Raw genomic sequence first — 14,097 nt, 5'->3', positions numbered from 1 at the left:
AAAGTGCGATAACTTTACGTTAATATTATCGAGAATACTTACATTTAATATTGAAACACTTAAAACAAAAATTAACTTTTCTTGTTACGTCGAATTTGCGTAACTTCCCGGGGGTTTAAAAAGCTAAATTTACTTAAACCCCCAAATCATAAAATCGATATGTATAAATTATGCTAAAATCTAGGTTTTTTTCCGATCCCCTTTTTTTCCAAACAGAATTTTGAGGCGTAACTTGGAATAGGTGTAGTTGAGTTGTAGCGCGATTTAGATGATGAAAAGTCGTAGCGGGGGTGGGGTTGGGGGTTGGGGGTAGGCAGGGAGGGGCGGCGGAGGGAACGAGGCCGAGTCTGGAAGAGCGGGATGCAGAAGCCCCAGTGATCGAGCTTCAGACAGGTCGAGTCCACGGAGAGCTCCTCGACCCAGGCACGCACACTCTCGCTCTTTCCGCAGATATCGAGTGATGGCCCGATGTGAGGACGCGAAATAGTTGGCTCATCTCTCTCCCTCTCTCTCTGTCCCGTTGTTGCTTCTCTTCGCCTTCTCGCGTCTTCGTCTCGCCGGACCATTCCGCGTTTCGATGGCCAAGACGACGCGCTCGACTTTCCCCACCGACCCCAGCTCGGACCTCGTCCAGTTCTGCCCCTTTTTCAAGTCCACCTTTGTGATTTTGATGACCATCAACATTCTCTTTCATTTCGTTACCGGTAAGTTGACCTTTTTCTTCGTTTATTTGTTGTTCGTATTTGTTGGGTCTGTATTTTATTTTGAAGGGAAAAGTTGCGCGCGTCAAAACGTGTAGTGCGTTTTAATTGAAATATTTTATCGTGTAAAAGTCGATTTCTAATATTTTAATATTTATCAATATACACAAGGTGAAAACGTTTTTAACTTACCAGGAGAGTACCCGAGGTGTTTATTGACGATTTTGTTCAAAGTCGGGCGTAATGTAGACCTATATGAGATATGAAATTTCCCAAATGGAGACGATGCATTACCCATTCGCTTTGCCATGACAACCGAAAATGTTTTTGACCACTTAAAACAAAAATAAGATTTTTTCCTTATTTTATCCAAAACGTGTTACAATTTTACCCAAAAAATGTTCCAATTTACCCAAACTTGATGAAATTTACCTAAATATGGTCCAAATTACACATTTCGTGATTTATTTATTTTTAAATTTTCGTAGCTAACTAGTGCCCTGTGAAAACGGGGAAATTCCATGCTTTTTTAAATGGAGATTTTTTGGTTTTAAGTGATCAAAAACATTTTCCGTTGCCATAGCAAATCGAATGGGTAGTGCAACGTCTCCTTTTGGGAAATTTCATATCTCATACTACGCCCGAATTTTAACAAAATCAGCAATAAACACCTCGGGTACTCTCCTTGTATAGTAGTTACGAACCCAATTGCTTTCACATAAAGAAGTGGTTTAATTTCTTAATCACACTATCACTCGAAACCAAGTTTTGATGGTGAGTGTCTTTACATTTCATTGGTCGAAATGGGCAGGGGCGTAGCGAAGCACTTAGGTTGGATAAAGTTTTGCCAACTCGAAATCTAAAAATGGCCAACGTCGTGGACTATATGTTTCACTATCAACTGTTTAATTAAATTCATAGTAAATGGCTTTGCTTTAGTAATTTAACTACAAATAAAAAAATAAATCTAATGCTAAACCGGGGTACACGAAGAAATGAAAAGTGCTTAGACGAGGCTAAGACAATTATAATCAAACGCTCATAGGACTTCAGTTCGTGATTATTATTCCGTCGTCATGTACCCTATTGTAGTAAAAATACCTGCTTTCCACCTAGGATAACATTAGGCTCGTGCGACTACTTTCAATTAAGTGATATTTCTATTGTTTTAATAGCTAGTCTTAAACCCATTTCAAGCCATTGAATTTAGTCTCTCATATGATTTTGTGCGTCTTTTATGTAGTCGAAGTATATCTAATGCGCTCAAATTTACTTTGCTCGGAGATCGTAGATTCGACCAAAAACAGTTGCAACGATGGCATCACTACTTAAATAAAAACCAGCGCTAGGAATTCAGTCAGGATAGAATGGAGTTGTAAAAAGGCTAAATATATGTTGGGATTTTGGGAGGAGTGACACATAATTGAACCAAAAGTTATATAATATATATTATATAGTTTTAAATATATTTTAACGATTGTAGACCGAAATCCCATTCGTCAGAATGTACCATTCAACCGAATTCCAATCGACCGAAAACCGCGTTTTGCGCGGTTTTCATATACATATTTATATATCGTAGGTTACGTGACGATAGTATATCTAATTTGGACTAAACTATGTCTTAAATATTTATTATTTCGTACCGACGTGTATTTTTAGACCTTTTTCCCTTGAAATTTGATATTTTCCGGGTTTAATTTTGGAAAATAACCTTGATAAGACCCGACGTGAAATAGTTGCCTACCATATCTAACCCAACCCAACCTAACCTAACCCAACCTAACCTAACCTAACTTAACCCAACCCAACCTAACCTAACCTAACCTAACCCAACCTGAACTAACCTAACCTAACCCAACCTGGTGAAAACGAACCAGATTTAAATTTCCCATTCAACTGAGTCCCGCTATGTTGGGCTATAAACGAAAATACTTTTCGGTTCAATGGGATTCGGTCAAACGGGATTCGGTCCAATAGTATACAACCTATTTTATCGAATTGGAGTTTCTTTAAATAACAACGCAAATATCATATTACTTCGAAATATAGAAATTCTAAGTTTGCCAACTTTAAGATTGAAATGCCTAGTTTGCCAACTTTAAGATTGAAATGCCTAGTTTGCCAACTTTAAGATTGAAATGCCTAGTTTGCCAAATCTCTGGAAAAAAGTTCCTAGCTGATTATTATTATTTTCCCGGGGCCCAGGCGGCCTGGACCCCGACAAAATACAAATTCCGGTCCCTACTACTGGAGATAGCTACATTTTCGGAGAGAAACCCTGAAGAAAAATAACTAACTCGGGCCCCGGAAATTCTCTAGTCGGGCCTGGCCAAAACTGGCAATTAAACCGACTTAAATATGGTTTTAAGATCAAATGAGACCGTGGCTTTAATAATAATTTAAATTTTGTTTCGAAAGTTTTGGTTTTCTAATTGAATCTAATCTAAAATAATAATAATATTTGTTAATACTATTGGCGTTCTTACTCTCTATAATCCACTATCTTAAAGATTTCAATATCTTTATATTTGCGAACTCCTTCAGGAAGTGGGGTCAAAACCGCTACGACTAGATGATCCCGCGCTGTATAAAACTGAAAGCCTCTATCAAATTTCCATTCTTCCCCCAAATAAAGCTCCGGGTTTTATAAAACAAACAAAAAAAAAACGCTATCCTCAAAATATTTAAGTTCTGGGGTATAAGGTAATCCATAAATGCCCGCGGGTTACGCTTTCGAAACCAGTAGAGAGTCTACGCCCTACACGTAGTCACACCCGGGGATATATAAAAAAGTGTCGGGGGTAGGAAAAAAAGACCTTTAGAATTTTATATAAAAAAACAGGAGTGAATTAAAAAAGAAAAATTGTGAAAGTTCATTTTTTTTTCTCGCTTTTCTTCGTTATATCTCTTTCAAAATACGAAATAGCGAATAAAGAAAAAGCCGCGTGCAGGAGTTGGAATTCTTTTGTACCGTTTTCTACTCGTTATCAGGATTCGTCGTGTTCTTTTGTTGAGGTGGATTTTCTTTCGAGGGGTTCCGTTTGGTTTTCTGCGATCAGCCTCCGAAGATTTTCAAGGCGCGTTTAATTTTCGCGAAATAATTGTCCGTTCCCATAAAGTCGGCTTCACCTTCGTTAGACTTCTCGCTTTAGAAACTTTCCCAAGTTTTTCGTTCGCTTCCAAAAGCGTTGTTGAATCCGAGTTCGAAGAAACCTTTGTATCTCCGATGAGTTCCTTACGAGTAACGAGGCCCAGATGCGTGTCTTTAAAGGATTGGACTCGACGCTTTTGATTGGTTGGTTATTGGGCGTTTTGAATTGTATTACGTATTCTTATATACAAATGGATGCATCGTATATACAGGGTGTCCACTTAAAACGAAAAATGATAAATAACTAAAAAAAAAGTTGTTTTTGAAAAATTTCAAATTTCTCTGGAACATTCCTAGTGTAAAATTGAATGACCTTGAACCATGTCTTCAAGGTCATTCATAAATTATCTCGAAAATCATTGGGTTTACGGGTTTGGTTCCAATTAAAAGGTTGTTGCTCGCCATATTTGACCACATTTGACCAATTAGAAGCCGACAAATTGAAGGTTAATGAATTCAGTGTTTTATAATAAAATAATCTAATTAGTTTTAATGTGACTAAATCAAATAAATACTGAATAGCTTACAACGGTTCAATTATGGCACCGTCGGCTACGATACATGTTGGCGCTCGTTCATTGCGTTGTTTAACATTTCAATTTAAATTTCACGGAAGGCATTAATTATTCTTTCTCGCAAAACTTGTGATTGTTCAAATTTGGTCAAATCAAAGTTATTTGAACTAATAATATGGCGAGCAACAACTTTCTAATTGGAACTAAATCCGTACACCGTACGGTTCTCGGATAGTTTTTGAATGACCTCGAAGAGATGATTCAAGGTCATTAAATTTTACCCTAGTAAAAAAATGTCCCCCTGCACGAGGAATGTTCCATAGAAATTTGAAATTTTTCAAAAACAACGTTTTTCAGTTATTTATCATTTTTCGTTTCTTAGTGGACACCCTGTACATAGCAGAGTAATTTCACTTAAAATGGACGCAATTTTTTTTCCTTCTGTGACGTTGCGTGATTTAGATTTTCGATTCCACTTTTGTTCAATTTAGTTTTCTATTTTTTAGAAAAACAATTGTGTTTCTCGAAAATCCAAGAGAGTGTTTTATTAGTCTGCCATTTTATATTTAATATTTATTAAATCACAAATTACCATAATTCCCAAAAACAATCGCTACCCCATCGAAGGGATACGTACAACCATGGATAGTAGATTTTAGAGGATGGGTAAAAAGCCTGGTTTTTAGCCCCCGTAAACCAATCACACTAAGGGAGTCGTCCAAGGTTATTTAAAAAAAAAACAATTGTCGCTAAGAGTGGACGATGCTGTTCGAAAAAAGAAAACAGATAAACACGAAGTACATTTTTACGCCAAAAGGTATTTTTTTCACGTTTTTATAGATTAAATATGATATACTAAATATCAGTTCATAGTTTTTATTGAATTAAAAAACCAAAATTAAAAATTACTAAAATATAAAGCGCAAAAAATTACGTAACAATATCAACCGGGCATTAGATTGTCATTTTGAAATTTTAAGATCACGTGGTACAAACGACCTTGCAAGACTCCCTCGGAGTCTCTCGAGCTGATTGATACGCGGGGAGAAATAAAATGCACTGTGGAAGGGTATCGAAAACATGTCCTCTTAATTTACTGTCCATGCTGAAACATTGCGTCCCATCAAAAGGTTCGCTTCCATAATAGACGTTTAAATTGTAAACACTTCCGATTTGGGTCTAAATCTCGTTAGCGGGTATAATTGACTACAGTGTCCATAATAATACGCGTCGTATCTGTAATCGTCCGATTGGTGAATATCAGGCAATGGCCGATTTGGGCGATCCTCCATTCATCGTCTGATGATTGTTCTCTATGGTCGTACTTTGATTGTTCCGATACAACCGTAAACGCGAGTTTTGGCCATTGTAACGAAACAGCGCGCCACGAAGAATGCGCGGGCCCGAGTGCTAGAGGGCCCATCCCCATTAAGAAGGCGAACGCCATCTACCGGAGAAGATCATTATTTACAAGCTTCGTGGCCATATCGTTTGCCTCGGATGCTCACTCTAATGAACTCGGCGCGCCTTTTATTACCAGTAGAATACCGCCGTTACCCGCTAGTGTCGTCGGAGCTGAAGGGAGGAGTACGGTTTGCGTGGGTTCGTACTTTGACCGGATCGCGCGCCGAGTTCGAGGTGGAAATCTTGGTTAGCGACAACCTTTCTTGTCCACGCGCGATGAATAACTTCTTAGGAAATCCCCCGCTTGGATCGGACTATCAACTAAGAGTGACTTTTTCCGTAAAACCTCATTTGTTAAGGGTACTACTATTCTCGGCGCATTTATTTTGTTTTCGAGTGTACCCCGGTTACGAATCATCTACGACTGCCCGACTGAAATTGGAGTTTTTGGCTGCGGGGCGAAATTAATTCAATTTGCGATTTCAAAAGGGTTTGAATATTCCACGGTTCCGATCTGATAATGTGCTATTCATTTTGAATCGTCAGGTATATACGTTTTTCCCCGTGGCCTCGTTTTTGTTGGAAATACTTTTGAGTTTAGAAATGGAATATTAGAATCGAATTACGTCGAACTGTTTCCCTTAAAATTGTTTTCGAGAAATCAACTAAAAAACACGAAAATTTTCATTATGGTGATTTCACAAAAACGTAAAGTATTTTTTTATACCTAGACGATTCGTGGTCATATCTATTATTACCCTGGCGAAAGGATGGGAACAGTGGCGTAAGAAAGGGGGGGGGTACAGGGAGCACCAAATTGGTTTGAAAAGGGCGCCAAATTGGTTTGAAAAGGGCGCCAAATTGGTTTGAAAAGGGCGCCAAATTGGTTTGAAAAGGGCGCCAAATTGGTTTGAAAAGGGCGCCAAATTGGTTTGAAAAGGGCGCCAAATTGGTTTGAAAAGGGCGCCAAATTGGTTTGAAAAGGGCGCCAAATTGGTTTGAAAAGGGCGCCAAATTGGTTTGAAAAGGGCGCCAAATTGGTTTGAAAAGGGCGCCAAATTGGTTTGAAAAGGGCGCCAAATTGGTTTGAAAACGGCGCCAAGTTGGTTTAAACACGGCGCCAAATTGTTTTAGTAGTGACGAAAAAAGCCTTCCGATGAGGGGGTCGCCATATTTAGCATCCAATTAGCTGTACCCCCCTTAATCCAAAACGTTCCTACGCGCCTAGATGGGAACCCATGAGTGTTTTAATTTTTTTTGGGTTGAGGAGCTTAGTGGATTGAGAGCCACGCTAAAACTCGTCTCAACCCGGATTCCTCCTGAAACATTTAGATAAGATTTCTAATAAACCACACTATTGATACATCACGTATAAGAACTCAGGGTTGCCACACGTCATGAAAAAGTCAGGGAATTTAAAAATGGGTCTAAAATGTCAGGAATTGTTAAGAATTTGTAAAAAGTCAGGGAATCTATTTTTTTCTTGACACTTTTTTTAAACTTATTTTACTCTAGATCTATGGCAAATTCTGTTATTATTATTTAAATCCTTCCTTTAACGTTGGAATAACGTTTGTACTAGAGTTGTAAGTCGGAAAATATTCCGGAAAATTACCGAAAAAAAAAATAAAAAAAGGTTCCATTCCATGATTAGTCTAATATATTGTTTGCAAATTTAAAGAAAGCGGCATTTTCACCTCATTTTTTCGAATCTAAAAGTAAAACTAAACCTCTAGACTAGCTTTAAACTGATTAACAATGTAACACTATTAATGTTTTGTAGTATGTTTACTGTTATTAGACATTTTAAATCGATAAAAAGTTAAAAACATTAAAAACCCTTAAAAAATAATTTATGTTACAATTTTTTATTTTTCCTATTTGCAGAAAATGTTCCGGAAAATTAACAACTCTAGTTTATTAAATTTATTAACTTCTGATAAATGTAAAAGTCAAAAACTGTCTAATTTTGGCTTTAAAATGGTCATGGAAAACATGGAATAGTCAGGGAATTTGAATCTGAGAATATTGTGGCAACCCTGGAACTTTTCACTTAAACCTTAATGCTTTCGAGTAAACGCGGCAATTTTTATGAAAATATGAGCGTATGGATAATGTTGCCAGGAGGTTCTCTACAGTATGTATAAATATCATAATTCTGATAATAAACGGTTGCTGTATATGGGACTCCCAGCTGTCACGAATTTCTGGAAATGTCTCCAGATTTATCGAGGCTTCATATATTGGAAAATTCTCTCTCTCTCTCTCTCTCTGTGTGTGTGAAAAAATGGTCATTTTTAACGCCTGCCTATAGATCCTGAATTCCAAACGCACCATCTACAGATTCGATTTATAGAAGGCTAAATATATATTCCGCGCACAACTGCGGAGACCCACCCCTTTGGAGAATATTTAGAATTAAGACTCTGTATTTTTCAGCATTGAAATTTGTAATATTTTCGATTTTTTTTCTCGTGGGAAATGAGAAGATCAAACGAGACTTTGTGGGGCATCGGCCGTATTAGGCCCAATCTATTCCCTTTTTTTCTTCCGATGAATTTTGTCGCTAAATTTTGACGGTACGACTTAAATTGGATCAAAGTCTCCGTTTCGTATACTTCTTTTTTTTTGGGGCAAAAAAATGTACCGGGTTTTCGCGAATTTATGACCTCCTTCGGGGACACTCTTTTGAGGGGTTGTATCAACCGACGAAATAGCGATATATAGCGTAGTTAAATTTGTAGAAGCTTATTTTTATACAAGATAAAGTCTATGGGAAAAAATATGTTTTGGTTTTTCTTTTACATACGTAAGGGTTGGGTCATAAAGCATCTTTTTTTCTATAAATATTTTGTTTCTGCTCATAAAAGTTTTCTCTAAGGGCTATTCGTGGATTCTTAAGATGTTCTAAGCGTCTTCAATATCGTTTTTCTTCTAATCTCGAATCTATACTGATCGGCTCAGAATTTAAAAATAAAAAAATAAATAATAATCAGCTAGGCTAATACCCAAGGCACCACCTTAGGCCTAAGTCATCATGCGACTTTTGAAGCCCTTAATTCAGGTGGCCGGGTTACAATGCGTAGGAGGGTGGTGACAAGCCCTGCATGCCACGAGATCGAGCCAACAGCTCCCTACACTAACTATTACCGTTAACCTAGACAAGTTTTTATGGAAGGGGAAACCGAAGAACTCGGGGGAAAACCCCTTAAATCAGTGGGGAGAGAACTTGCAAACTCAACGCGGAAGGAGTTGTTCCGAGTTTTCACCCAGTGCCACAAGCTGGGATCGAACCTGGCTCCTCTTGCTGCGAGGCGAAAGTGCTAACCACTCCGCCACCCCACATTTTTAAATATCATATTTCAAACAAAGCTCCAGTACACAATCGGATTATTTCGCTAAAAGGGATTTTACAAAGAATCTTCGTTAGGCCTAATACATTTTTTTGCGTCTAAATTCAACGTCGCGGCGTTTAGACATCATTAGAGAAAATGATTAGATTTGTTCACAGATTTAACTGTATTTCAGTGGCGTAGCGAGGATATTTGGTGCCCGGGGCAAAACCATAGACTAAGAAAGGTTTCACAAGGACATTTCGCGCACGAAATTAAAACCATGTAAAGTCTCAGCACGGGAGGGCGCCACGTATATCAAAATGCTGGTGCGAACCAAAGACTAGTGAAAGTTTACCAAATTATTCTTATTAGCACGTGTTTTAGAAATCAGATGTGATACACGTGAGGTACTATATGGGTTTGAAAACGTATATATTTAATTAAAAATGAATTTGAATACAAATATGGATGACTTGGATACTAATACGCATGATTTGGAAAGTCTCTTCAATCATGGTATGTATTAAGTTATTAAATTAGCTTTCCAGTACTAATAATAACTAATTAAATAACGAACCAGGGGGCCTATTCTGTAAATATTCGAAATCCAATTTTCGATCGAAAACTACATTTCGAATTTCGAGATCTCGACGAATGGTATTCGGTAAAGATTTCGAATAAGCATAAATCAATGCAAATTGTCGAAGTCGATCTCGACATGGTATAGGGTATCGAGATCGAATTACCATTCGATTTTTTACAGAATCACCCCCCAGAATTTTCAACGTTTAAAAAAGAACTAAAAATAATAAAGGTCATACAATAAAATTCCAAAATGTGAGAAAATTTTAATTTACCTTTTCAGTTTATTGTTCAGGAATAAATTTCCTAAAATTATTAAATAATTCTAGAAAATATAACCATTTTCAAAATGAAACTATGAAGAAGAGCAATGCAGACGAAATTCTGTTGAAATTCAAATGAAAATAATATGCACGTGATCACCCCTTTCTTTAAAATCCGCTAGGCGCGCGGCCGTTCGCACCATTAACGAAGTCGGGGGTCTCGCGCCGCCGGTTAAAGAGGAAAAAGCTAAGGGGGGTCACACGTGAAATGTCCTTGTGAAACCTTTCTTAGTCTATGGCAAAACACCCATTGGGCTTGTTACAGCCTACTTCCAGGGGCTAGTAGGCCGCACTTTGAAGCTCTCTGGCGCTATTTTCACTCATAGTAGGAAAATGGGAAAAAATTGGCATACTTCTCAACTCACCGCCTACAATTCCTTAAAATTTTTGCATAACCTTTTGAAACACCCTGTATACTCCAACAAATCAACTTTACATGTAATACTAATACTTTGGTCGCCCCTTTGGCGCCCCCTAGCCATCGGCTCCCGGGGCCAATGCCCCCCCCCCTCGCTACTCCTCTGCTGTATTTACTAAGAATTTATTAAATTTAAAGTTAGTCTCGTAGAAAATATGTTGATCGGGAAATTGTTACCATTCACTTTTGCGATGACGTCTTAAGGTTCGGTTTTCACTTGATCAAAAAAGTCTACTCAAAAATATTGTATTAACCAGGAATCCACACCTCTACTTGGAATGCTTATCGCAGCAAATTTTCGTCTCGAAGTGGCTGACAGTTCTTTTTGACGTCACTATGTTAATTTAACAAGCAAGTACGTGAGAGGGGAGTGCGTGCAGAGGGGAGTGCGTGCAGAGGGGATTTTATCTCTCGCATGCGGGGCCAAAGCCGTCAGAGTGATCTTACCATACGGCAGGATAAGCATTCCAAGTACAGATATGGATTCCTGCTTAAGCCTAATGCTTAGTTTCCACTAGCGCGCGTGACGGCGAGTTTCTCAACTTTGGCAAGTAGTTGAGTAACGCTAAACCCGGTGATTTTTTGCGTCGACGCAAAAATATTGTAATAGAGAGGTTAAGCAAAACACTCTAGAAGTATGAACAACAACATCGGGAGTCACGTGAATATTTTAGACGTTTTTCGTTTCCCGTTTGTACTTCGGAGCCAAATATTTAACAACTTCATATTACTGTCGAGCTTACGTGACACGTCGTAATATTTTTATAGTTTTCAAATAAAAATACTGATAATGATAATTTTCCCACTCAACAAACTTATTATTTATCTAGCAGCGCTGCAGCGTACTTGTTAAAAAGCGTAAATACTTGTTTAAAAATTGAAATACACAATTAAGACTATTATACAATAAATTTGCGGTACACACGGCTACACGAAGAAACAAATAACATAACGCCTGTTTTAGTATTGTTCAAACGCCGACTTTAATTCTTCGTGTACCCTGGGTTAGCGAAAGTTGAGCAATATGTTCAAATTCGATTGCAAACGTACTTGATGGCGTTAGCCGGCAATCTGAAAGCGCGCTTGACCGTTTCTAAAGAATGGCATCTAAAAATACATGTCACTAACGATTTGAAAAGAAGCGCACGACGCGAGACTTAAAAAACGCGAACACCTATTGACCGATTTCAAAATTAGGTTTTATACCCTAATATGGCAGCGTATTTTCACGCGCATAATAGATTTTAAGATACCTAAATTGGCTGATTGAAAGCGTAAAATATTTTACGGCGGAAAAAGTTAAACTTTTCAGTTGTGATTCCGTAAAAATTTACGGTTAAGTTTTCAGGTTTACGTTTCCATGACATTTTTATGTATGTGTGTTCCTCGCTTTAGGCCTTAGCGATGATTTCCATTAGTGCGCGTAACCTGGCGGTTTTCAACTTTCGGACATACACACGCCTTAAGAAAAATGTATTATGACCCGCGCTAGTGGAAATCAAGCATTATGCATTTATACATTATACATTTTTCTTTACGCGCGTTGAGACATTTGTACTTCCCAAATATGAGTGACGCACCTTTTCGCGTGCTAGTGGAAACCAAGCATAAGGGCTATTTTCCACTAGGACGCAAAAAAAGTATATTAGACCTAACGCGGCGTTTTGGTCTTCGTGGAAACACAGCACTTCTTAATATTTTTTCCTTGGCCGCTCTGCCGTAGCGTTTTTGACAAGCTTTAAGAATTAACAACAGTACCATTATCTTTATAGTTAGTGATCTATTATAATTTTTATCGCGCTAATCGCTCAGGCATTTAGAAGATTCTCATAAGCCAAGGAATACCTCTGCGTATGGTTCCATACCTCAGTGACTGAGAAAAATCATATCATATCCTGCCCGAGGTGATATGATTTTTCTCAGTCACTGCATGTGGTATGGAACCATACGCAGAGGTATTCCTTGGTTTAAGAGAAACTTCTAATTGTATTAAATCCTGCGTAATAAAAAAAAACGCTCAGGCTTTGCTAAGTAAAGTGGTAAAACTACCATAAAAGGCAATGTCTGTAGGTCCGAAACATAACAATGTCCGATAATTGATTTTGGAATTTAGTGAACGGCAACGTTGCGGCGTATTAATCTCAAGCCATATTCGCACCGCGCCTAGGGTTAGTCTTGAGTAAATCACCAACACAAATCTTCTAGTTTCCCATTTGAAGCCCGGCCCCCCAAGCGAGCCCCGGGGCTGGTCACGCGTGGAAGCGTATCGTAGACAATGGGATGAGGTCTCCGTAACTTCATTAATTTGTAATTTGGGTTCATTTATCACGTTTGTAGCCCCGCGCGAGGAGCCCGCCATCGCACCTTTGGCAGTATGATCTCTCCCTGATCGATGGTGGCGCTCTCACGCGGCGGGGGCTGAGACTAGAAATCGCGATAATAAGCAGAATTCTGCCGAAATTGAAGAGTTGGAATAATAGCGGCCAACTATTGTCTCGAGGATGATTCCGATCGGGGTGTGGGTGCGGCGGCGACAGTCGATTGGTATAGAGCCTTTAATTTATACAGGAGAGGCCTATTTTCTAAGTCGTCGTCTTAGTTTTATCCACTTCAATCCAGATGGCGCTCTAATGACGCGAACTGGCGGGGCGGGCCGAGTTTTGCCGTTATTCGTACGCTGTTGTATTTAATTGAATGCCGGTTTATCGCGCTTTTACGGCTATCGGAGCCTCTATTGTTAGGTCCAATTCATTGGCCCAGATCCTCTTCCGCAACGGTTGTATTGAAGTTTAAAAAGGCTTAAGAAGGCTCTCGAAAACGCGTTGACGTTGAAGTCAGATTTTTACACGTTTCGAGAACGTTCTAAATCACAATCGCAATCTAGGTCGAATTTGGTTTTTGAGAACGAAACTTTACTTCATTAAAGCAAGTAGCGGCTCCGGTCTAGTTGCATTCGCTCGCTCCAGATGTCGTTAGCGTATTAATCAAAACGAGTTGAGTAAGCATCAAAATCTAGCCTAAAAGGTGTAGCAAATTGAGGGCTTCTCACGTTGATTGGCTTTTCGGAATCACGTGATTTTTAACTTATAAAACACGTGGTTTCTGGAAGCCAATAGATGGCAGACAACTCGCCTTTCGCTAGAGTCCCAGGAACGTGCTGCTACCTAGAAGCATTTTTGTGAACCTTATTTACTATTTTTGATAGAGCCGTCACTTGTATTAAAGATCAGCATATTCAAATTATTGAGATGCGGTTATTAAAGGGAGTATAACACTAGACTGTCACGCTACCACTGAGTATTGAGGAAAGCTTAACCTTCCTTTCTAAGGTTATACTCCCTTTAGCCAATCATATGTTGGTATTTCTCCAGCCCTATCAGGGCCGGCTCAAGACATTTTTCTCACCCGGGCAAGGGGGATATTTGGCGCCCCTCTTATTTTGAGACTAAATAAAACTACCCCCCCCCCCGTAAAAACATTACCATGTCCATGTTCTAAATTTACCGTTTTCATAACAATAAATAATCCCTATAATCACTTTCTAAATTCTCTGTGTAAACATATATAATACCTTCTTTCTGGTACATGGTCATTTTACATGGAGCTTGAAACACTAGGTAAGGTGGCAAGACTAGTTACTGTGTATACCTTAAGTTCATTAATAA

General features: G+C 38.6%; 1 protein-coding gene across 2 annotated transcripts in view; it reads left to right on the top strand.

Moving 5' to 3' along the window:
- The first annotated feature begins 385 nt into the window (after positions 1 to 385).
- Positions 386 to 14,097, top strand: part of Hasp (Hig-anchoring scaffold protein) — a 177,182-nt gene continuing 163,470 nt past the window's right edge. For both annotated transcript variants that reach the window (XM_090173239.1, XM_090173238.1), the window contains exon 1: positions 386 to 704. In XM_090173239.1, coding sequence (XP_090029365.1) covers positions 578 to 704 — 127 coding nt within the window. In that variant the 5' untranslated portion in view covers positions 386 to 577. The remainder of the gene's footprint in view (positions 705 to 14,097) is intronic.

Source organism: Leiobunum rupestre, chromosome 4 (genome assembly GCF_980474605.1).
Source record: "Leiobunum rupestre chromosome 4, qqLeiRupe1.1.hap1, whole genome shotgun sequence".
Taxonomy (NCBI): domain Eukaryota; kingdom Metazoa; phylum Arthropoda; class Arachnida; order Opiliones; family Sclerosomatidae; genus Leiobunum; species Leiobunum rupestre.
Note: the sequence above shows the minus strand (reverse complement) of the source record. Positions and strands in the feature narration are given on the sequence as shown.